General features: G+C 34.8%; 1 protein-coding gene across 1 annotated transcript; it reads left to right on the top strand.

The window, feature by feature from the left end:
* The first annotated feature begins 4,826 nt into the window (after nt 1–4,826).
* Nucleotides 4,827–23,192, top strand: LOC111517453 (trypsin-7). Its single transcript, XM_023173613.2, has 5 exons — nt 4,827–4,900; nt 10,528–10,618; nt 18,319–18,546; nt 20,166–20,412; nt 22,968–23,192. The coding sequence occupies exons 1-5, from the start codon at nt 4,870–4,872 to the stop codon at nt 23,112–23,114; spliced, it is 744 nt and encodes a 247-aa protein (XP_023029381.1). The 5' UTR covers nt 4,827–4,869; the 3' UTR covers nt 23,115–23,192.
* The last annotated feature ends 4,178 nt before the right edge of the window (nt 23,193–27,370 follow it).

Raw genomic sequence — 27,370 nt, forward strand, 5'->3', positions numbered from 1 at the left:
GAGTGACAAATTTTTAGGAAAGAAAGTTTTTGGCTTTCTACTATTCCAGATTGATACCGAAGAACCTTAAGGCAAGTGTCTTACGGCGATGATGTCCACCAATGAGGATGACAGTGTTCCTTCTAAGTGAAATTTTATTTCTTTCATTAATTATTTCCTGTAGAAATCCTGTGAATAACATCTGATTCTATTCCATACGAATGTTTGGAATACAAACTGAGTAGAGAAAGTAGCTGCAAAGCACTTATCCTAAAATTGACATGTATGTATGAATGGTATCATGTACAAAAAACATATGCATGTAACATTTAGAAAAAATTACAAAATTAAAAATGTTATAAAAAATTATGTGGAAATTGTAACAATTTAAGAATGCGTGTGTATATAAATAAATAACATTGAAGACCTTGGCTTATCAAAGCCCCTGACGTTCGCTTTTCTCAGGTCGAGTGGGCTGAAGTCGGAAACTGAGGGGTTCATCATGGCTTGCCAGGATGGTGTCTTCAACACCTTAGTCTACCGCAGTCGCGTGATGGGTATAGAGGTTCCTGACACAAGGTGCAGGGCCTGCCGCGAGGCGCCTGAGACCCTAATGCACTTGCTATCAGCATGTCCAGCATATGCGGTCTCGGCCTATATCCATCGACATAACGCGGCCCTAAGAGTGCTATATTACCATCTACGGCACTCTTACGGTATTGACGAGACACCGGTGTTGCCCTACGCTCCGGGGGATATTGAATCCGTTGTGGGGAACGAGAAGTGCCGAATTTATTGGAACTATTCGTTCCCCACCCTCAGGCTCATACAAGCTAATAAGCCTGATGTAGTCCTTCTCGACCACCAGACCAAAACGATATTTGTCGTGGAGTTTTCAGTTCCTGGCGAGACGAATATCGTCAGAAAAGAGGAGGAAAAACGGATAAAATATCGAGATTTTCTCTTCGAACTCCGCAGACTCTATCCAGATCACTCTGTCAAGATGGTCGTTCTGATTGTTGGAGTCCTTGGTGGAATGATGTCTTCTCTACTCTCGAATCTAAAAATCATACCGGCTTGCCGCACTAAGGCAGAAATCTTAGCCGCACAGATGCAGAAGGCTGTCATTCTTGGCTCACTGCGTTTGCTCAGGGCACATGATTCTCGGACCCAATGATCACTTACCCCACGGTGTGGGAGTGGTCATTGGTTGATTATGCTGGCGCGCCCTCCCGAATGTGTCGGGGCTTCGGGGGATAGGGCCTGACCAGCGCACACTACGGTGAAAAAAAAAAAAAAAATAACTTCGTTCACTTAACAGGTAGCTGTACAGAATACAAAATATAAATACATTTTAAAATAATTATTTAATGAATAAGACAGTACAAAACAAAAAAAACATAACATATCGTGTAAAATACTGTAATTTAAAAAAATATTTTCAAAACATGAAATGGTAGATGAAAAAAACCATAGTAGGTAACATAAAAATTGGGCGAGACGAATTATATTCCCTACAAAGTCTGAAAAGTCCAATGTATTCCTTTGTGGAATGAAAGCAATGCGTCAAAAGTAAGTTATTCATCCTTATTTCGAATAAATTTATACTTAATGATTTCAATTTTGGTGGCAGTATATTGTAGAGATATTAATTCAGTGAATTTTTCTTGGATTTGGTTGGGCGGAACCTGTTTCATCTCAGATTATCTGCTTGTTTGGTAGGATAGCTATGTATGTCCGATTGCTTGGTAAGCATCGAGGAGTTTTGTGAATCTCTGTTAGAACTTGAAAAATGTACGAACACGGCAAGGACATTATTCTGTGTTTAATGAACAAATGTTGGCAGCATAGCATCATAGCAAGCTATGAGAATTTATTTTGAGATTAGTTACTTTCTCACCTTCTTTGGAATATTCCCACATTTTTGTATGAAGATGGAGAAGTGGAAACCCAAAACATTTCTTTCTCAAAAGTTAATCACTTCTGAAAATATACTCCTTTCAACTTAAACAAGATTCCTATGACTGGGATTTAATCAAATGAGCGAAGGAATGCCATTACGTACTGTCATTAATGAAATGAGTAGATTCAACTCATTCGTGACATTATTATTTATTTATTCATTCAAAATTTGGGATACAAACAGGTAAATACCCATCCACTAAAAGTAGTGGTTACAGAGATAATCAGTGCAGCAGATACAAGAAAAAATAAAAAATAATGAATTTACAAATTTCGTACGCACTAACCAATTATTCATTATTTTTGCTGTGTTGAATATTCTTTTCATAGTTACTTTGAAGAATATTACCTCCACAAATGCTCTACCAGCTTTTCAACAGTGGAGACGGGAGTGGGTATAAAGAAAGAAGCAAGGAGTAAATTAATTTTAGAATCTTTTATTGATGAACGTTATGGGAAAGAGAGCGTCGGCAAATATAAAGAAAAGCAGTTTTTTTTTAACAATAATAGAAGGTAAAGAAAAATTGTAACGAAGATTGTCAGTTATAACTTCCGTGACCAATCTACAAAATTTGATTTATTCACAAGGAAAAATAAATGATATTAAAAGAAAGGATTTTGTCACAATGATTTCCTTGTTGTCTAATTCAACTGATGAATTATGTACCCTTTAATATGCATACCTTCGGTTTACAGTTGCTCAAAGGTAGCAAAGGTTTTAAAATTTCAACACAATACACTAAACTAATATAATTGATACTAAGTAAAAGTAGGTACTTTATAGCTAGATGTAGTGGGTTGCGCAGTAGCGCTGATAGTTTTGGTAGTGCTGTGATGTTAATGCGTCCCGTTCAGACCCAAATGAACGATAAAAAGGAATAATATTACCTTCTTTGAGACATGATGCTTACAATCACCCGCCTACAATCATCTAACAGTGGTGAGTCATCTAGGAGTCCAAGAAGTGGAGATTCGCCAACCGCTATTCTCAAAGTTAAGGAGATTTTAAGGGCGTTATCAGTTAGCAACGAACAGGCAAATGGAAAATGAAGGCCTAAAAATTCATACATGTCTGAACATAATTTCTTGCAAGCAAGAAGGTCGTATCAATAAAACACAAAATGTTTGTTCATACCTGAGATGGAGTGTGGCCTTTGAGATGTCCGAGTTCTCCGACAAGGTAAACTTCAATTTGAAAGTTTCGAGTAATAAATCCTACGACAGTAGATAATTGATTATCTCCCTTGAGATAAATCAATTGTCGATTCAGGAATACTTTGGAACCTTCTTCAAATCCGCAAAATTGCGATGTTCTTCCCGTGTCTGGTACAAAACATCTACGTTACTACAGTATTTGTTGAAAGAATCACACATTCTAGAAACTGGGGTGTTTCTGCCTGAATTTGAGTTGCTACAAAGATGCTACAGATGCTACAAATGCAATAAGCATATATACAGACGGCCTGAAAACCAAAGAAGGCACAGGATGTGAAGGGTACTTCAGATCAATAAGCCTGAGGATTAAGTGGAAATTGGAAAAAATACCAGCGTGGTTCAAACAGAACTGGCTGGTATCTCAATTGCCACAAAAGAAATAACCAAGAAAGGAATTTCTGGCGAAAACATAACAATCTTCACTGACAGCAGACAAGTCCTATTAGCCTTGAACAGACAACGTGTTACTTCAGGGCTAGTACTAGAGTGCCCATGCTCAATACCTAAAGAGATGGGATGAAATCAAAAGATGCAATCTTGCCAGGATCACCCTGGGCGACCCTGGAAAGCTGGCACCGAAGAAATATCTGGCGATGATCAGGAAAAATCTATGCTTAACAATAGGATTTCTGACTAGCCACTGTCAACTAAGGAAACGCCTCCACCCGACGAACTGCCGACGGTACTAAACTTATGATTTGTACATCAAGAATAAAAATAAAAAAAAGCAAGTACTTATTATTAATACATATAATCAGGAATGATGAGTTCAGTATATGTTAAATAATCATAACATATTTTCATAATTCATTTTTTATAAATATAAAATGAAATACTGTCTTTTTACCAATATTAGTGAATCGAATGTGAAATAGTCATCAAAATAAGCAACATGCATTAAAATTACTATTCACAAATTTTACATTCACAAAATTCCGTTTTGGATATAAATTTTGATTAATGAAATAGCATTTACTTCTCATATATCCTATGGATATCCATAAGATATCCTTCGACGGATATTCATACGCTTGTCCTTCACGGACATCCATCGGATATCCATTTCAATACCGAGATATCCTGGACCTGAAATGGATATAAAACGGACATCCTGTGTTATCTGGGAAATTGCAAAGAAACGACCGCAAATGGCAAAGAAAAAAATGGTTTCATCAAGACAACACATTGTGTCACAAGTCAATCGAAACAATGGCAAAACTACATGAATTGAACTTCGAATTGCTTCAACATCCACCGTATTCGCCAGATTTGGCTCCCAGCGACTACTGGCTGAGTGAAGAGGTTATTGCTGAAATTGAGGACTATTTTGATTGTGTGTAGCTCTTGATGAAGATTATGTTGGTGATTAAAGTCATTTTTGAACAAAAAAAACTCGTTTTCTTTCTTAGGCCCAGGATTTTTCAGCCCATGTGTTATTTCATATATTGGGGGTCTAGGCCAAGAGCTCACCATGATCATAACCGACATTGTACACGCATCTTTACTACTGAGACCACTGATATTGAATTTTATTTCAAAATAGGTGAATGAATCGAACAAAGGGCACCTTGAAATCATGATTCCGGAGTTGCAACAGACAGTGACAAGCCTACACTAATAGCTCCGAACCAATTTCAACACAACAAGGTGAAACTGATAAAGCGAGCTATATAGGTGATAATTTTGAATATTCAGAATAGAATTAATCTAAAAATGTTCGCGTTGTGTTCTATACTGAGCTTAAGTAAGTTATAACTGTTAACATTTCTCGCAGTGTTTATACTTTGGATTATCTTGATTATTTTATTGTTGGTACCTAGTATTTCTGTTGTTAAATTTTACGTTTACATATCGTTAAACTTTATGGATGAGAGATTATACATTGATATTTCGCGATTTTCCAATATACTCGTGTATACCTGATGGGATCTACTTGATAATCTAATTCAAATTTACACATTTATATGTATTTACAGATAAACATTAATTATAAAAAAAACATCACTATGACTGTCATATGATACAGACACATTACCAATTAAGTTAGGTTAGGACAGATCAGGTTAGGTGAGATTATAAGTTGATATTTCACGATTTTTAAATATACTCGTGTAGGTTTATGTGAATCTACCTAATTATCTAATTCTATAATACAGGCGTATAATTAAGTTAGGTTAGGACAGATTAGGGTAGGTGAGGTTTGGCTGAAACAATCTGTTTTATTTACTAGGCTTTGCCTGTCAAGGTTCGCTTTTCAGCATAGAGTGAGGTTATGCAAGGTCACAGAAAGCTCAGAATTTAGTGAGCGTTCTAAAATATAGTCAAATTTTTTGGGTTTATTCATTTCGTTGGGATGAACGAATGATTATCGATAGTGATTTTTATAAGATTCAAAATAAACATATGTTTTAAAGTAATCATCATAAGTGTTAGATTAGGTGTGAGGAATAACACGTTAAAAAGTGAGATCTCGTTAATCCTTAGCTCGCAAAAGTTTCGACTACTGAGGGTTGTCGTTCGTAGGGGTGCGACAGCTGGTCAACGGAAAAACAGACTTTAAACAGATTTTTGAACAGATATAACATCTGAATATTATGAAAATGATTAAAATAATATTCTGAAGTGAAGAAAATGAAAAATGGTTTAATTGTTGAAATACGGAACATAATACGGATAATTGTTCGAACATATTCAGGATTACATTCTGTTTTATTTTCTATGCGCTGAATATAGTGAGAAATATGTATTGTAATCAAATCATTGGAAATTTTCTATCCAATTTTGTATTTTTTTGTGTACCTGAATACTGACTCATTAAAATTTTCTAGGTATAATTCTCCACTGGGTACAACATAAGCTTTGTTTCTCAAGAAAAATGAAAATTCAACTCGTATGTTACTGAATACAAATTCAATAAGATGAACGATAGTTGAGTTAATGCCAAAATTGGTATTTCTCAATTGAATCTGAAAACTGAAATTTTCGAATTATTAACAGTTGTTAATGATAACGCCGACTGGAGTTTAATTATATTCGGTTCTAATCAAAATACTCTCATCGGTTGGATTCCGTATCAACAAACCTGAACGTGAAATCGCATCATATAGTTTCACAAATTCTGACAACTCGAAAGATCAAACGATAGTCACCGAGATTTATGAAACAAGTAATATAGATTGTGGCAAAAAAAATCTCATTCGGGACTTTCCTGACTCTGAAAACATGATAATAAATTGCTCCACAATTGGTTTAATTCATTTCATATCTAAGCAGAAAAATTTGTTCTTATCATTTGTAAACAATTTCAAGGATATCTGACGAATTATCATAACGATATATCGCCTGTTTTTTAAGTAGAAATTGGGTTATATAAATAAATGATACATGTATATAAATGAACAACCATCAATCTCAAAAATGATGTTTTGAATCAGAATAATGGTAGTGATCCTTGAGAGAAAATTCCTGCTCAAAGTACATGGTGAAATCGCATGTATCTTTCTACATCAGAAATGTATCATTGTATTTTAGAAGATAAAATTAAAAGATGAAGTAGTCATAACATCAAATTGCCAAAAACGACTTTCCTCGATGGGAAGACTTAACAGATTGTTTATGGTCTGGATTCCTGGCCATACTGGTTTGGAAGGAAATTAGGCTGCTGACTCCCTTGCAAAGGAGGGTGCTGCAAGTAGCTTCATTAGACCAGAACCTATCATTGGCATCGATTTAGGCTTTGCCAAACAAAGATTGAACACCTGGATGGTAAGAAGATTTATGGACTTCTGGCAGACTCTTCCAGAATTGGCTCACTCCAGCTTATTACCAAACAGTTATTGGACTACAGTAGGGATGAACTACGAAGTCTAACAGGCCTTCTCACAGGTCACTGTCATTTGAATCATCATATGCAGAGACTTAGACTATCGGAAGACAGTCCTGAAAGACTACTGCCTTAAAGACCACTTACCATACAAACCCAGCTTCTTTACGAAGCTGGGTTTATTTGGTCGAGTGTGAATAGGCGTGAGCCACAATAAACCCTTGCGGGTTGCGGTAGAGGGTCGAATAGACTCACTCACTTTGGACCTAACCTGACCTAACTCATAACATGAAACTCCCACATTTTTTTAACTGAAAATTTGTATCATGACCTACAAAATTTCCTGATTTGAAATATTTTCAATTCATCTTATCCAGCTTTTCAAAAATTTGATTCCATGTATAAAAAGACAGAAATTAGCTGTCAAAATATCATCAAGGAGTTGTAAAAAGTGCTGTCATTGTTTCATAATCAGATTTGCACATGGTTGTTTTTCGAATGTAACAGTTGATGAAATTATGAATCTCAGAACATAAAAAAGTTTTGAGATACCGAAAACGAATTCAGCCTATAAATTGATGGATGTAGCCGTTACTACGTGATATAGGATATCATCATGAAAAATGAGAAATGAAACTTCTTATGTGAAAGTGGTATAAAAACGTAGGAAGTTTTGATTCTCATTTTTCATAATTCAGCCTATGCTTGGCACCTTTTAGAGAATAACCACGATTTTAATATGTACTACAACATATCACATACAGAAAATGAAGGACAAAAATGAAACCTCCTAACATCTCTGGAGATCAAAAAAGGCAAATATTGAATTTTTTTAAAACGATCAACAAGAAGTTATTCATTCACCATTATTGAACTTGTTCTCATATAATGTCATCAAATGTTGCCATGAAAATAATATTGTATCAATTGTGCTTTCTAAATCTAATCGATCGTCAACCCGAAGCTAAATATCGAGAATTTGCCTTTTTTCGCAAGGTCACTTGAGCTAAGTATTGCGGAAAGTACGGCCCATGAAGGTCTACGCCTGTAGCAAAAATCAAATATCTGCATTCAAAAATGACCAAAATACAGGGATATTTTTATCTTAAGTGTGCCACACTGTATATACCAATTGTGAAATACATCTTGACATTCTGAGATCATCACCCAGAAATCCACACCAATAGATTTCACTGTGTTGAACTGAAGATGGTAAGGAGCAATTTTCAAAGAATAGAATATGGTGTACCCCAAGGAACTGTCTTGGGACCACTTCTGTTCAATATATATTTGAATGATCTATTCAGAATAAACACAAGTGGTCAAATTATTACTTATGCGGATGATACTGCAATTTTCTGCAGTCATGAAGACTGGCTATCACTTAAAATTCAAGCAGAAAGCGATATCCGTAATACTCAAGCCTTTTTCAACTATAGACTTTTAATAATTAACTTTAAAAAAAGATTTTTTCTACCCATACATATTGATGAGAGAAGTACCCCTTCTTATGATAGCCTGCAAATCACTGAAGGCATCTCAATATGCAGTTGTAATAAGATCAAATATCTTGGTGTTATGATAGACAATAACCTGAAATGGAATAAACAAATCGAATATATCACTAAGAAAATACAGTTTTTAATTTATAAACTCAAAAATGTTAAATATATTCTAGATTTCAAAGCAATAAGAACGATATATGAGGCGTTAGTGGAACCACATATTGTGTATGGAATATTAGCATGGGGAGGTTAAAGTAAGTCTTACCTCGAAAAATTAATCATTGTTCAAAAGCGCCTACTTAAAATTATATTCAATAAAGATAAAAAATATCCATCAAACAGCATAATTCCAAGCACGAATTGAAGAACCCGGAACACCAATACAATACAAGGAACAGACAACTCACATACTTGACTCCTTTTATGAGAAAATCAAAAGAAAAAAAAGTCTAACATATTTGAGTCCCAAACTATACCAATGTCTTCCAGTTAAAATTCAAAATATTTCAAGGCCAACTACATTCAAGTATCACCTGAAATTGTAATTTTTTCGTTGCCCAGAACAACAATTCAGTCTTATTGACTAATCATGCCATACAAAAGAAAAATCTGATACTTACCTCATATTTTAATATACCTCATTGAATATGTACACATCTTTTATATCTATATAGCTCTACATTTATATTTCATATTCATTTTGGTTTTATATATATATATATATATATATATATATATATATATATATATATATATATATATATATATATATATATATATATATATATATATATATTTGTATATATATATATATTTGTATATATATATATATATATATATATATATATATATATATATATATATATATATATATATATATATATATATATATATATATATATATATATATATATGTAGCCCCATTTCATCCAGGCACACTACAACCACTACAGGCGGGAGTGGTTTTTTCACATGTTTATTTACTGCTGACTGCTTATGTTTATGTACCTTTCATTTCATTTCTAAAAAACGTGTATTATTTATTTTATTTATTTATTTTATTTATATCCCTGTTCTACTATATCATTTTGCATCATTTACGACTGGACTGATCTAGTCATCACCCCAAGACGATTGTGGATACCAACAATCAAAATGTCGTGAAGTAACTTGGCTTGGAATCTCTTAACTTTTTATTTTTATTTTTTGTTCGATTATTCAATTTTTACTTGTATTCTATTTCACTATTATTTCATTTCAGGTTTCTTGCTTAATATAACTGTTATTAATCTGTTTAAAATCTGTTTTTCCGTTAACCAGCTGTCGCACCCCTACGAACGACAACCCTCAGAAGTCGAAACTTGTGCGAGCTAGGGATTAACGAGGTCTTACCTTTTAACGTGTGATTCCTAACACGGAATTATTAATGAAAAGAGAATGCGGATGTGCCAATTTAAACAACGGAGACTATGAAAACTAGACTATGGAAGGGTTGCAAACTCAATTATTTAGAAGCCTTGGAAATTAACAAGCATGAACATTGTGGGTGCAACCTGTTAAATGATCGATCTCCGGTTTTTAAATTGGCACATCCGCATTGTGAACTTTAAATTCAAGTATCAATCAAGTACCTGAATGGTACATATTGGCGAATGTAATGAATCATTGTTAGTTTATTGTATTAGTTTGAGAATGTCCATATAGAACGTAACTGCAGTAACGTTAGTTACAATTAAAAGTGGTAAAACACATAGAAATTTTCATTTCTCTTTTCATTATGATCTCCTACCACGTAGTAACGGCTACATCCATCAATTTATAACTGTTATTTTCAGCTATTCATTTTTCAATTCTTATCTTTTAGTTCTCTCAGGGATTTCAAATCATTTTATACAATATCAGACAATGGAAGTCCGAACTAATGAAGTTCATCATGAAACATTGTCAATAACCTTCAAACGAACGTTTCAATAACTTGTTTTGCCGATTTTTAACTTTGTATTCGAAAAAATCTAAACACATTAGATAATTAAATTTCGTTAGTTTTATTAAAGGACTCAGTACACGCAACTTCCAGAATCATAGGAGGAAGGTCTGTTCAGATTGAAGAATTCCCCTATCAGCTGAGCTTGAGGTGAGTTGATAGTTACCTTTATGAGAAAAATAGGAATATTAGACGATATTTCCCTGCGACTATGTAGAGTAAGATAAGTATGTAAGTAGAAAGAAAAGTCTCAAAATCCAAACTCTAAGACTCATAGACGGGCTATCCCAAAATTGTTTCAATATCAAACACCAAATTAGAAGTAATTTTCTGATTTCTTATAGCTTTCATCAGACTTCAGAAGCCTGCTATAGGCTTATACCTCTTCAGGGTTAGTGAGTTGTATGTGTGGTGTCTGGTGTAATGATGTCCAGAGTAGTGTTGTTTTAGTTGTCATGTGTTCCTCTTATTTTTTGTCTTTCCGAGTGGTCCGGGTCAGTTGCAGTGGTCATTGGGGTTTTTTGGGTACGTGTTGTAAGGCTGGGGCTCATGGCTTCAGATTTCAGCTCCTTCCAGGACGCAGCTGTCCGCAATCTGATTCCAAGTGGGTATTCCTCTAGGATATCCTGAATCTGCTCCGGCGGATCTTCCACTGTTCCCAGGAGTCTGGCTGGGGGAAATGGGAGCTTCTTCCTAGGAAACCTTCTGGGTCCTCCACGAGGATTCCACGGTGTGGTCAGCAAGTTGATGGCATCGGTGTTGCTACTGCTCATCGTTCTAGTCGCGTATCGTCCCTGAAGTTCCTGAAATTGTAGGTTGATTGCTGTAGTGTTAATTAGGTTATATAAGTTTTGAGATGGGTAACGGTAAGAGAGGTTGTGGATGTTGCGTAGGATTTTTCTCTCGGTAGTTAGGATACGGTGGGATAGTCTCGGGGGAAGCGTACAGTGTATCATCGCTTTGTAGGACTGATCTCATGAAAGATTTATAAGTATGTAGGAGAGTTTTACTGTCGCATCTCCCGAGCTTGCCTCTCAGTGCTTTAAGCAGGTTTGCTATTTTCTGGACTCTGTTCAGAGTTTGTCTCAGGTCGTCCTTCCAGTTGAGGATTCTTGTGAAAGTGACCCCCAAGTAGGACACTGAATCCTGGAGTATGAGGTTTTCTCCTAAGAGTATGAGGTTCAAGTTATCGGGATTTAGTTTAGGGCGGGTAGAGGTGTGAGGATGTCGGAATGGGATGGTTTGGGTTTTGGTGGAATTGATTTTGATATCAATCCCACCAAAACCCAAACTGTATACTTTTACAAGTAGTTGTGGTACATTTCTTGTTTGGAACCTTTGGTGTAGTAATGCATATTACTGGAGTTTCATCCCAGCACCAAACCGTTATTTTTAACATTTTGACACGTGTTTTGATCACCAAGTGATCATCTTCAAAAGGTTTAATCTCCCTCATGAAGATGATCACTTGGTGAAACACGTGTTGAAAATAACGGTTCTGTGTTGGAATAAAACTCCAGTAATATTCATTTGTTACCTTTTTGCAAATTCCCTTCATTTTATCATAAATAATAGATACTAGTTACTACTTGGCAGATACTACATTCCGTGAGAATTCATTGCGAGTTTCATTATTATGACATATTTGGTGCTACACATTCAAATGAAACATTGGAATGAAGTAAAATCTCATGACCAGAGTTTTTGGAACTCTTTACCAGTTCCAAGTTGGATCAGATACAAAGACCATTGGTCAAAGTTTCATCATCCATAATTGCACCCTTGAAAATCTTGGATGGTTCTCCAGCAACATCAACAGCAGAAAAAGCATTTGCTCAACACCTTGTATAACTACCACAGTTAATATTCAGATCATATTCCAGGCAAACACATGTCGGTGTTCATGTTATACATTCTAACAGGTTGTTTTGAAAGTTTTGTCTGTTTTTACTGTCATAGATCAGTGAATATTTATTCGATTCAATCGAAATAAGCGTCATAATCAGTGTACTTTTGCCAACGTAACACAGGTAGACTGATTCCGTCAGCATGAAAAAATGTGATCGGGATTCGATGAAGTCGAAGAAGGCCGTTTCCGCCAGGTCCTGATTGGAGAAGGTTCTAACGCTGAAAAAGTTGTCGAAGTGCTTGAAAATAAGGTTGTCGGTTGGCGAAAGGTCTGGGGAGTGTGGTGGGTGACACAGAACTTCGACGCTAAATTCGTTTGATTTCCGTTCGGTGATTTGTGGAACGTGCAGACAAGTGTAGTCGTGGAGCAGGATTGGACCTCTTCTGTTGACCAGTGCCGGCTGCTGCTAATGCAATTATTCCTTCGATTTTCTCACGATAGGACTCTGCTGTTTAGGTTTGGCCCGGTTGCAGAAAGTTCTAGTGGATCACACCAGCCCCTGACCACCATACAGTAACCATGGTCTTTTTTGGTGGGTTTTCGCCTTTGCGAAGTACCTGGGTGTCTCATCGGTGTCCAAGCACTGTCCTGAAAGTATACTGTGGTCGTAGAGGATTCACGTTTCATCACACGTGACGATCCGATCCGAAAAAGGATAGTTTTGGTTGCGCAAAAGCAAAGAAGGACATATCTCGGAACGTGACAATTTCTGTGGATGGTTCAAATCGTTGGAACCCACTTTTTCGAGCTTTTCGACTTTTTCAATAGGTATTGAACCATCAAAAATCGCATGGGAGCTGACGCCCAGGTCTTTTGCCATCCCACGCACCATTTCTAGAGTCGCCAAAGAAACATACCATATGTAAACATAATAGACTGTATAGTAGTTCAAGCTATGATAGGTTCTACAAGAATTGTATCGGAATTAACTTGGAGAGCACTCTGACCAAAGATAATCCTTTCTTATCATTTCTCAGCATTTTATTGGACGTGTATGATAAGTCTTTTCCTATACAGAAGCGTAAAAAGCCGTGGTTGACGAAACGACTTAAAAAGTCATCAAAAAACTTACGTTCACTGCATTACATTAGAAAATTTACGAATGACCAATTTATCTGTATGTACCTCACGAGGTACTGTAAAATTTATAAATCAACTATCAGGTTAGTAAAGAAAATTTATTACAGAAACAGAATTGGAGAATCAACTAACAGAATTGAATAGACTTGGTCCATAATGAATGACCTCAGAGGAAAATCAAAGAAAACAAAGGTTGATTTCCCATTAAATCCTAACGAAATAAACGAATTCTACTGCACTATTGCTCAAAAGCTAAGCAGCACTATTCGCGTGCCCTATGATCCTTTAATCAATCTAGAAAATATTAACATTGATGATAGCCTCATTTTATATAACACAGATATTCATGAATTAATTGAAACCTTGAACGACATATAAAATAAAAATACCGCTGGGTATGATGAGATTTCGGTAAAAATACTTTTGAATCTACCAGGAGATGCATTGGAAATTTTAGTTAATCTCATCAATGCCTTTTGAGAAACTGGCTCATTCCCTCCTTCTTTTAAGACTTCAATTGTTATTTCCCTACATAAAGGTGATCATTTTCATAATCCTTCCAATCTGCGGTCCATTTCTCTAATTCCGTTCCAGACGGAAAAAGATACAAGTGATGCAATATTCTCTTTCCTTTATAAACTTCATTCAGAAATAAATGCTGGTGAAGTAGCTGCCGCAATTTTCTGTGACCTTTCGGAAGCTTTTGATTGTGTTAATCATGAATTATTACTCAAAAAACATCACCGGTATGGCTGCCGAAGGATGACGTACAATTAGTTTCAATCGTACCTCTCAGGCCGAAGTCAAATGGTAAGAACATCGGAACTCTCAGAAAGCAGGGCAATCACATCTGGTGTGCCACAGGGTTCTGTGTTGGGTCCAGTTCTGTTTTTGTTGTATATTAATGATTTGACTATGATAGATATATCTGGCAGCTTTACTCTATTCGCGGATGAAACAAAAATATTGTGGAAGGAAAAAACCCAGCAGAGCTACATAAAAAATATCATCTGATTTAGAAAAGGTGAGAAATTGGTATGATACTAATTTATTATCCTTGAATGTCTCCAAAACAAATATAATAACATTTAAATGTCTGCTAAATGAACTGTCAATAGACAATGATATTTTGGAAAACAAATTGAACACAAAATTTCTTGGTGTCTATATTGATAATAGGCTCAAATTTGATGAACACGTCAGACATATTAAGAGTAAAATCTCCTCCGGATGTTATGCAATGAGGGTGGTTTCTAACGAGCTGGGTTTTCACACAACAAAAACGGTTTACTACGCTTTGATTGTATCCCAAATAAGATATGGAATACCATTTTGGGGAACATGCAGTACAACCCTTCTCTCATCTGTGTTAATACTAGAGAACAGGGCAGTAAGGTGTCTATGTAAAGTCAAACCTAAAGAATCATGCAGAAATCATTTTGCGGCCAATAATAATCCAGTCATTTAAGCTTAAATTAGGTAAGAATCTCGGAATTCGAGATACCCAGCTGTAAGTCTGTAAATACTTGTATATTGACACCCTAAACGTTGTCTCAAAACCTACATATGGTAGGGTGTAAGCAACTATTAAATTTCAAGGTCAAAGGTCACAAAAATGGTTTTTTTGCGCTTTTTTTGGAAATATCTCATTTCCTATGGGTTTTTTGCTATTTGTATTTATTATCAATATTGTAGAATACAAAATTCTCTACAAATTCTGTAAAAAAAAATTTTTATACGGTGAACCGTTTTCGAGATAGAGGGCGGAGAGCGCGCGGTCACAGCATCACTTCAGGTCAACCGGTGCCTCCGGTCGAAAACGCGCCATATATAGTTGATGAACTATCGATAAATCAATGATTATAAATATTTGTCAATTTTTATTAACTATTATATTATATTTTATCATTTTCTTCATGCATTGAATCTATATCTATTCATATTGTATGGAGCAGAGAAGATACTTTTTCAATTATTTTTGATAAATACATGAATTATTTACAAAGGCATTACAGTTCCAAAATAATTGTTGTATTTGACGGTAAGAACGTAAAAGCTATGGAGCAGCAGAGAAGTTTGTTTCGATGAAACAATGGTTGTACCAGTTACTCAAGAAAATTTCTTATCAAATCGAAATAACAAAGATAAGTTCATTAATATGTTAATTGAAAAATTACAAGCTGCAAATATTACTACTAAACAAGCCAGAGATGATGCGGATGTTCTTATTGTTGAAACTGCAATTGAAGAATCAAAGTCTAAAAAAACTGCAGTTATAATAGGACAAGATATTGATTTACTTGTCATTTTAATTGGGCGTACACTGTCTTACGAACAAGAAATTTTCTTTAAAAAAGTTGGGAAAGGTAATGTAAAAAAGGAGATATACTCGACTAAAAGTTTTGATAATTATCCTCATTCTAAAAAACATATTTTATTTCTGCACGCATTAAGTGGCCGTGACACAACTTCTGCGCTTTTTAAAAAGGGAAAAAAATCATTTTTAAAAGTTTTTGAGAAACTGACAAATTTGGATGAACTAGCTGCAGCATTTGAGGAAGAAAATTGTTCGGCCCAGAGATTATTAGAGAGTGGAACTCAAACCTTATTGGCAGTCTATAATGCTCCGAAATCTGTGAAAAGTCTCGATCATCTTCGTTATATGCATTACGTCAAGTCTACAAAACTTAATAAACCTGTGCAGCTTTTAAATATTCCACCAACAAGTGCAGCTGCTCATCAACATTTCAACCGTGTATATTATCAAGTTCAAACTTGGTTAGGACATGATTTGGAACCCCAGGTATGGGGTTGGGCAATGCGAAACGATTTTCTGGAGCCTATCATGACAATTTTACCACCTGCTCCAGAAGATTTGCTAAATACAATTTTCTGCAACTGCAAGAGTGGTTGTGGTTCGCGATGCGGATGCAGGAAAGCGGGCTTGCAATGCTCTTTAGCTTGTGGCCAATGTAATGGGCAAGCTTGTCTCAATGCTCTACCATATCAGAGCGACATTAACGAAGATGGAACCTTTGACCCCGAAATCATGGAAGAACTTGAGACAAATGTCGTTGAAGACGATAATGAAGACCAGTTTGAAATTTACCAGCAGCCAGAAGACGACGATGAAGAGGAAGAAGATGATTAAAATTATAAATTGTAGTTTTTGTACCCTTTATTCCATTTCTTTACTTTCAATAAAAATAAATGTATTCAATGATATTTTTTAATAAAAAGATTAATTCATAATTTATTTGTTTTTTTTTTCATCATGTAAGAAGTTATAAATATTAATTAGGTTAAAATTCAAATATAATTCCTATATTTTCATTAACAATTCTGCAATTACATGGGCAGGTAAGTGTTGTTGAATAAATTAATACTGAATAAAAAGTGGATAAGTTAGGAAAAAAATGATAAAATATAATATAATAGTTAATAAAAATTGACAAATATTTATAATCATTGATTTATCGATAGTTCATCAACTATATATGGCGCGTTTTCAACCGGAGGCACCGGTTGACCTGAAGTGATGCTGTGACCGCGTGCTCTCCGCCCTCTATCTCGAAAATGGTTCACCGTATAAAAAATTTTTTCAAACAAAATTTGTAGAGAATTTTGTATTCTACAATATTGATGATAAATACAAATAGCAAAAAACCCATAGGAAATGAGATATTTCCAAAAAAAGCGCAAAAAACCGATTTTTGTGACCTTTGACCTTGAAATTTAATAGTAGCTTACACCCTACCATATGTAGGTTTTGAGACAACTTTTAGGGTGTCAATATACAAGTATTTACAGACTTACAGCTGGGTATCTCGAATTCCGAGGTGAACTTACTATAATGACTGGACTATATTTTAACCGTCGTTGCACTGTTCATTCTTGAAACTGTATGTTTGGTGCACAAACATAAAACGAAGTTTGACTTTGTTTCTTCTCCTTATACTACTCGTAATAGCATACTTGATATTGGACTTCCTATACCTAACTCAACATTAATCAGGGATTCCATTTTTTATAATGGTGGAAGATTATTCAGTCACTTACCAGTAGATATAAGGTCTCCAAAATTGACCAACGTACAATTCAAGAAAGCAGTTAGAAATTTGCTAGCTGATAGACCCTATTATAGCTTGCAAGCATGAATCAATTTAAAACGCGTATTCCATTTTATATTTATTTTCATTGTATTTGTACCTGTTTTTATTCAAACCTTCATTAATTGTCTATACACCATTAGTTATGCTTATATTTATACCTATAAATCTTTGTCGATGGGATACAAAATCTTCTGACAATAAAGTATATTTTGATTTGATTTTCATTTGATTTGATTCTTGATGGGTCAGTCTCCACCAGAGTCCTACAATCCTCGTCTTGGATTACTATCGGTCGACCACCACTTCGGAGTTCATCTTCGAGGCTGAAAAATCGCAAATCAACGTTAAATAGTGTGTTCATTAACACTTTCATTACCAAATGACTGGTTGATTTTTCATGATGTTTTGGCAGTGCCTTGTTTCAGTTTGAATTTCTTTGAGAAAAATTGGTTTGGTTGTGAATTTCATGGCAAACTTGATGTAGATTTTGAAAGGCGCGTAACTACGTTATTTTTGGTTTGATGATGAATACAAAAAACCTTTGGCATTCGATTGAATTAGAAATATTCAAAGATTCTTATCAATTAAAACATTTTTTGAATTAATTGAAAACGCGGCCGATATCTTCAATAAAAAATAGTTGGCAGTAGTGCCGACTTGAGTTTGGTCACAGTGTATATAGAACCAAGTTTATTTCTGGAAATTCATTTTAGTTTCGAGGATGATTGAATTTTTATTGTTTGATTCAGGTATAACGGGACACCGATATGTGGTGCAGCATTAATAACCAAAGATAGAGCTTTGACAGTAGCACATTGCTTCCCGAAACAAGGATTGTATTCCGTCCGAGCAGGAAGCCGTAGAACAGATGAAGGAGGAATTGTAGTTAATGTTAAACAAGCCATATTGCATCCGCGAAATAATCTACAGAACGACGATTTCGATATCGCCATCATCAGGTTGGAGAAACCCTTGAGGTTAGGAGCTGTTATATTTCAAATTATTAATGAACTGAACCGTTACTTGATGAAAATGTTCGTGAAATTTGTGTCATTATTATCAGTTTTTATATCATATGCCAGACACTCATGCTGATGGAAGTTTAGATTCCAGTTGGATTCCTTTTATCACGCATCTGGTGTCATGTACGAATGTTAATAATCTCGATAAACTTATCTTGTAACCATTTTCCGCACTCAGAAATGTAAATGTTTCGTAGGTGCCTTGATATGAGTTTATATAGTGGCGACAAAAATATTTCAAGATATTTCAAACAATGTTTCTCAGATCGTCTTTGTTCGTGACAGCTTTATCAATAAAACGTTCCTTAATCGTTACCATTGGAAAACACGTTTTTTCTCGAGGTGATAGAAAACAAGTATAATCCGATGTTACGAGAGTCCAGACATCAGTTTCCACTGAGAAAATGAATGTTGTACACTCTTCAGAGTAGTAGTTGGTTAAAGCCGATTTCAGAACCTTCCCCACCACTTTCAACCTCGAAACGACCTTTACATACGTCGCACGACGTAGCCAAGGTAACTTAAGAGAGTGTTTTGAGTCTGACCTTGAACGCGCTTGTCCTACGTCGTACGACGCAGGCAAGATGAATTTGAGGTAGTCTTTTGGATTTGACTTCGAATGACCTTCATTCACTCCCCAAATTTCCGACAAGGGAACTTTGACCACGAATGAGCTCGAGTTAGTTACGCGGTTATCCTGATGTTTTGAACCTATACAACACAAGCCAAGGTGAGTGTTTTGTATTTGACCTTCAACGACTTCGACCTTTGAATGAATTTAAAGTAGTTTTTGGTTATAACTTCAAAAAACTTTGATTCACATCCCATTTTATGCGGCTATCTTGTAGTCTTAAGGATTCGACCTTGAAAGAAGGAACTTTCGAAACTTGATGGAGTTTATATTGAACCTCTTTTGAAATATTGCTCACATATATGATGAGCTCCGCTCCTGAGCAGACTCAGAGGCTAGTAGAGTCTCTCCAGAAAAGAGTCATCTGCATGAATGAAGATCCAAATGTCAAATGCAACCTTGATAGCATGAAACATCAAAGAAAGGTTGGAGCTTGGCGATATATTTCCGAAGTACGAGGCAAAATACAGCTGATCATAGCTTCAAAATTCAACTCAACTTTAAAACATACTTTTCAAAAACAGTTGTGAACTTGCTGTGATGGTTTTCCTAAGAAAATAGCAGAACCCCAGATTTTCCAATATTTGTATAAGAGCTAGTTTTCTGCTTTGGTGGTCTGAGATGATGCCTTGTCGTCTTTAATCATGCCTACCGGAGGTTAAGACGAAACGTCACGTATAAAAAACTAACTTGCAGACGTCGGTTAAGGAAACTTTCGGCTATGGAAGTTTATATTCTTTTCATTAGGTATTAATCATCATCTCATGCATGAGAATTTCTGAATGCTCAAGAAGTATTGTTCAATTTTGTTATTTCACACCACCCAAGCACAAACAAGTGTTGCGATTTTCTTAATCAGCCGACTCGTATCTTTTCTACTTTCCAATTTTCCCTGGCCACCCTTATCTTGGATACGCAGTATATACACTTTCTTGATTTTCAGTTTTTCGAAAACAATTCAGCCTGTTAAACTACCCAAAAACAACGAGTGTCCACTGGCAGGAATGAAAGGATTTGTATCAGGATGGGGTAGTATCTCATCTGTTTATACGTACATCCCTGATACTCTTCGAGCAGTTGAACTTCCAATACTCCCACAACAGTGGTGTCAGGCAAGCTACAGACATGTTCAAATTACTCCAAGGATGTTCTGTGCTGGATACAGAGAAGGAGGAAGAGATTCTTGTCAGGTAGGTTTTTGGTTGATGATTGATTAGGTTTTATGACGTCAAGGGCGATCCAGATTTGGTTATGACATCGAAACCAAAGTCTAATTGTCCCATTGGAAAATCCCAGAGGAGCTAACACCAAAAAGTTCGATCAAATGTCAGGGTATTGCTCACTGTTTTCTTCGATTACCGTAGCGTAGTACAACAGGAGTTCTTGCCACATGTTTGTCCTTGCTTGTTCTTGATTTTTGTACCATAAACAACGTAACGACATCGTAATCAAGCATCAGCCATTGTATTCACCAGATTCACCCCCTACTCCTTTTTTTGTTCCCAAGATTGAAAAGAACCATGAAAGGATGGCGTTTTGCGACGATTGAGGGGGAGAAAAACTGAATCAGAGAGATCTCAAGAACATACCATTATATCTGAAGGTAAATACTTTGAAGAGGACAAAATCGGAATTGATGAATGAATAAATATTTCTTGAGAAAAATTAAAATTCACACCATTTTTGGAACAGAGTAGTACACAGCAGAAATGGAAGAGACCATTAGGATATTCATAACTGATAGGAAACAGTGCGTCAAAATAAATGAAACACTTACTGTACCATAGAATATGGAGTCCCCCAAGGAACAGTATTGGAGCCTTTCTTATTTAATATCTACTTGAATGATTTGTTTAGGGTCAATTCAGTTTCGCTGATGACACAGCCGAATTATATCGCGCTGATACTTGGAAAGAATTGAAGAACAAGATTGAGATAGATTTCATAAAAATTGACAGTTGGTTTAAAAGCAGGTTGCATCTTTCACTTATTTCAGCAACAACTTGCCAATTCATACTTCTTTGGAAATCCATAATGACAATGACACAATGACTATAACTATGAAAGAACATATAAAATATCTTGGCATAATAATAGATAAAAATGTAAGATGGAATAAGCACACAGAATATGTTGCGAATGAAATGAGGTTTCTACTGAACAAATTTAGGTTTTTCAAAAAAATTTTTGACATAGCACAGCTACGAATATTATATTTCACTCTAGTATAGTCCCATATCAACTAGGGAATAATTGTATGGGGAGTGGGGGGTATTACTGATAATCATCTCAGGTTATCAATGTCACTCAAAAAAAATTCTCATCAAAATTATTTTTAATAGAGACAATACATATCCGTCTGAAACACTTTTTACAGAATCTAAATTTTTTACATGTAGACATCTATATTTTCTAAGTCTTGCAATGCATCATAGAAGATATGAAACAAAATCATTGTCTTTGGATCACTTGCACAATACCAGATTCAAGCAAAAAACCTCAAGGATTCCTAAAGTAAGCACATCTCGAAGTCAAATATTTCTCACATACTTGTGCTCTATTGCCTATGCAGAAGTTCCATTTGAAATAAAGTATATTACAAGTGATAACAGATTTAAAAAAGAACTGAAATTATGGCTAACTAATATAACAATAGGTATAATAAATGAAATATTGGAACGAACAAAAAATGAAGTAGTTATACAGAAAGAAAAAGCACATGTTCTCACAAAAAAATGTAAATATTTACAAGTATAAATGGAAATAATTTCACAATTCATGATCTACACCAGCTTTATACGTATATTTGAAATTTTATTCATATGTTTTAATTTACATGTGTCATTATTGTTCACCATAATCTGTACTGTTGCAATCTTTCTGAACAGGGACTTATCTTATAGAATAGACAGCAACTCTACAAAAGTGCAGGACCATATTAAGAACAGAACATTCAATGAAATATATATGACATATGGCTTTCAATTACTCTACGTTTATGGTGTATGAATGATAAATGTTATGACCGATAGTTTAGTTTGTATTGTTGTTTGTTCACTGATTCATGTTCATGTTATTTTAATTTTTTTTCCATCTCAACTGACATCATACACAAAACGTCTTAACTTTTTGTTTATTGTTTCAGTTTTTTTTTTGTCATACACAAGCTCTATGAGCTTCAGTGTCTTGTCATGTTTATTTCTGCATTTCTTCTTTTTTATATGTATATGTATTCAATCTTATGAAATAAACATTATTATTACTATTATTATTATAACTGTAGAGAGAGGTTTACATAAAGTATAAACATCTCCAAGTATCATGAAAACTTTGATTCTACCGATTTCTGTTTTATATTTGGTATGATTTTCCGTTTCGTAAACACATGCTTTCACTAAACTGTGCTTAACAAATAAAACTATCAAGTTGGAATTATTCCTAAGGATTACTATTACAACTTCAATTTTCCCTGCCCAATCATTATTGAATGATCATTATTGAATGATTAGGCACGGACTTATTGTAGTATCAAGAATAAAAACAACACCAATCAAAGTATCATAAGGGGTACTTCGTTTGGATTTTTGATATTACGGTAAGCCGCGCTTAAGAATAAAATGCGGAAGCATGCTTATTAGAAAGATTTTTTTTAGAGATAGCTTACAAATGACGTACACTTTGATTTTCCTAAAGAAATATTCTTGAGAATCATCAGAAATTCGGCTACAGATGTGACTTTTTTCAGGGTGATTCTGGAGGACCTTTCGTGTCAAATGGCACCCTTTTTGGATTGGTTTCCTGGGGTTTCAACTGTGCCGAGCCTGGTTATCCTGGAGTTTACACGAACATAGCAAGTCTTCGGAAATTCATAAAAAATTATACGGGTGTTTGACATGTCGTTTCATTTCATTTCTAAACACTATTTGCTAACTTTTATCCACTGCAATGAATAATGATCGTTGAATCACGATTCAATTCTTCTGTTTGTTCATAATGAGGCGATCAAGTACCATCGAAAAAAAAAACACTCAACAACTGAAAGTGAGGTTCTTCATGGTCTACAGAAACTCTTTAATACGGTTTGCTAACTGTCGTTCGTCGTTCCACAAATATTCAAGGTTTTACGTATTTATTATTTATTAATAACTAGTTGTTGCCCGTGGTAAAACGTGTGCGATTATTTAATGAACAGGAAGCTGAATAGGAAGGTGTTCGATTGAGTGGCTACCACATTTAAATGATTTCGATTTTCTTAAACCACCAGACACATAACAAGATCTGCAGGTCTCGAGTGTAATATCTCAAGTGCTCCAGAATATGCGACAAGCTGAATAGGAAGGGAGCTATTGGGTGGCTTTCTGGGTTACCCGATTTGAGTCCACTTCCTGGATGCTTTTCATTTGAGAAAGTAGCATCGTTGTTGTCATTTTAAATGCGAAAATCTTGCTAGGTACGGTTTTGATGGATGCAGTTGATCACTTGATCATTACCATAACACCGAAATAACGACTGACAGCTATTTGATATGGAATTAGTTGACAGTTTGATTTTGCATGGTTTATGTTCGCAATTATCGCAGTAGACTATGGAAGGCTGTAGCGACTGTTAGTTTGAAAATGTACCTTACGAAAATTATAAAATTTGATGATACACGAAAAAAATGTCAGATTTGACCCGTGTAAAGTATTCCATGACAAAAATAAATAGGTTGTTTTCTGAAGCAAAAAATCCACTAATAAAAAAACTTGAATATGCCGTGGACTTTCTATGAAACTGTATATGATACTTTTCATCATGAATTGATTAAAATAATTGACATTTTGGATAAATCATTTCTGTACTGACAATTTCTATCACAAATAGGTCACAGAAACAGGTCATGAAAAGCAAAAAATCACACATTTTTTCATTGTTTCACTGTTTTTTGTAATTTAAATAATTAACATTGATAGGTGAAATAAATACAAATGTAGGTATAATCAGGACCAAACAACAAATTGTTTCTCTTCAAATGTGATACTTGTAACATAAGCAATTTGACCCATTTTCTTCCCAATTCATAAATCCATAGGGTCCTCGCTGGTGGAAAAGTAATACTTCATGACAAATGATTGTAGCATTTTTTGTGATACATTTTATTTCCTCTTAACAGATGGCCCTTTTAAAACTGAGGTTTCGGGCATAAAAAAATTAGGTCATTCGAAAATAGATGTTAAATCATCTTCAAAATAACCTCTGAAGTAAATGGCCAACCACCATGTTCTGAATGTTAATTTATTTGATTCATTTGAGAGGTAATGATTATAAATTCTATAATGATAATCTTTAAACATTATTAAAAGCTTTGGGAAGTGAACAAGCATTTTCGATCTATAGGGTTTCATTTCAACTGACAGAGATTTGGAACTCTGTGTTTCAGTTATCGAAACTTCGACGAGGATGAAAGCAGACTGACTCCATACATACCACTTCTGCGTATTTTCAACTAAACAACTGTTGAAAGTGGATATCAAAGTGATTCGATCTATAGGATGCATTTTCTTAAAATGATCTTCTAAACCAAAAAGTTTTGAAAGGTAGTGTCCAATCTCCATATAGTTTTTTTCAACTGAAATTACTTTTTCAATCCTTTTCTGCCAATCTTCTCGGTAATATTAGATACTTCTTCTTCAACTACCTCTATCACCTTGTTATCAAATTTTGGAAAATTATTTTACGCCTGACGCTTTGTTTCAATGTTCGCCAAATCAACTCGATGGGATTGAAAACACAAAAATAGGGGGTAAGTCCCAATATGGTGTGTCCATACTTTTCAGCAATATTCTCAAGGGCAAATACTTTATCAAATGTTTTGCCTGTAAAACTTCAAGTAGTTGGTTTTTGGTAAAGTTATCTTCAAAATACAAATTGTTATCAATCAAAAAGTTTGTATTTCATCTTTCTTCAAATAGGAAGCTTTGTCAAGAACTATTACACTATTCACATCCAAATTTGAGATCAATGTATTAAAAATATTAGCTTCCAAGTTTTTATGATAGTCAACATTGCAGTCCTCAAGTTTTTTTCCACATAATTTCAAAGAATTCGGAACCCATCCTTTACTTCCTCCGCAATGCACAATGATTAGTAGCGATCCTTTGTTTGCAGACATGTTAGGCGTAGACATTCTCGAACCATCAGTCCACCCTTTCGTAACTGTGTCGTGAGTGTCATACCCAGTTTGGTCCAAATAGAAAATTTGCCGTTGTTCTTGTCTATATTTATTTATTTGTTCTAAGTGTTTGTCACGCAATTCTACTATTCTTAAGCGTTCCATAACTTCTTGACGTTTGTTTATTATTTTAAATCTAAATCCTAGTTTCTTTATCCAATTCTGAAGAGTTTTTGTCACAGCAGCTCACGTTATGGACGAAAGTATTCAATTTCTGCCCTATGATTTCAATTGTAGGAATCTCATTGCTTTTGTAACAGTCGTTACAGTCGTTAATGATTTTATTAGATGAACATCTAAAGGTTTTGGTAATCCCGCATCAAATCGCGTCTTGCGCTCATAAGGTTTGCTTTTGACTATTTTACGTACAGTTGAGAAAGGAATTTCGGTCAAATCTGATGTTGCTTGTAATAGTTTTTTCCCTCGAAACCAAACTTGATATGCAGATTCTCATATACATCGAAGCATACTCTTCGAGTTTCAGTATTCAAATGCATCCGAATCTTATTCACTGGTATCTCTTTTCGCATTGTTCACCAGCGCTATTGGAATCACTACACAGGAGAAAGTCTGCGTTGTTATCACACTATCATATTATTCATACTATTAGTACTTGTCCAAGGACGCCACATTTTAAACAAATAACAAAAATGTTAAGTAATTATAACTTCACCAATATCGAATTTCAACACTCAAATCGCGATCAGTTCCTGAAATGAATACTGACAACACGACTCTTCTAACCATCCTCACATTCTATTGGTCACCGTAACATGCCTTCAAATTTAATTTTATGATTCTTCAGCCAATCATAAAACCTGATTAGTAAAAATTATCCAATACGAACTGCCAATTCTTCATTCCACGTGGACTTTGGCCTTTGAGTTCGCCGATAGCTTTAAGAATTACTATATTGGTTACTTCGACTATACCCATTGATTAACTGACACTCTTATATTAACCTAAAGCCGAAGCTACTGAACCTATAATCTTGAAATATGCAGATAGGTTTTTTGTATAGCGAATCAGGGAATCAGGGATTTCCATCCATTGGGGTACATAGATTGTATTTTATTCAGAACTATTCAAGATAAACTTACGGTACATTATCTGCATGTAACTCCAACTGTATAGGCATCGCATGGCAAGATAGCTCTCAGTGAGCAAGAATTTTTCCCACTTAATTAATATTTATTGTGACCAAATTTACACAAAATCTTCGTAAATTGTAGCTTATATGTTATTTTGATGTACAAGCTGTATTTATGTAATGTTTCATCTGAATTCGTTCAGTCGTTTACGCGTGAAAGAGCCACAAACATACGTACATACATACATACATCCATCCTCACAAACTTTCACATTTATAATATTAGTATAGATGATTGACATTTGAATAAAAACAATGTTTGGGGCTTTTATTTTTATTTTTCTGTACACAATAAGCACTACACATGGAAATTTTCGTTGAAACGGTTTTAAATTACTCTAGGTAGATAACAGTTAATCTCTTTACCATTTGATCATTTAGACTGTAAACTATTCTTTGTAATTCTAATCTCTAACTAGAAAATACGCAGAGAAGCAAATAACATTTCTGAAAATGATTATTGTTTGGAGTGTGAGTTTTAGAAAATTATTACAAACGATATGATTCCATAAATAACGACTGCAAATTACTAACATAAGTGGTTTTTAATTATGCTTCACGGTCAGATTCGGATTATATAATTATTCGATGGCGTAGCTTATTTTTAACTCGTTCGAATTGAATGATGGCTTATCAATAGAACTATGTTAACATTTATGGGTTTTTGCTGATAAGTACGGCTATAATTCCCATTATCTCACCTTGATGTAGTCTTCTGCAATAAAAGTAGTACGCATAAGAATTTAGTATTACTATGTTTGGATCAAAAGACGTATATTTTTAGAAG

This window comes from Leptinotarsa decemlineata, unplaced genomic scaffold (assembly GCF_025532065.1).
Source record: "Leptinotarsa decemlineata unplaced genomic scaffold, Ldec_3_MD MMD2_tig00026354_RagTag_RagTag, whole genome shotgun sequence".
Classification (NCBI taxonomy): Eukaryota; Metazoa; Arthropoda; class Insecta; order Coleoptera; family Chrysomelidae; genus Leptinotarsa; species Leptinotarsa decemlineata.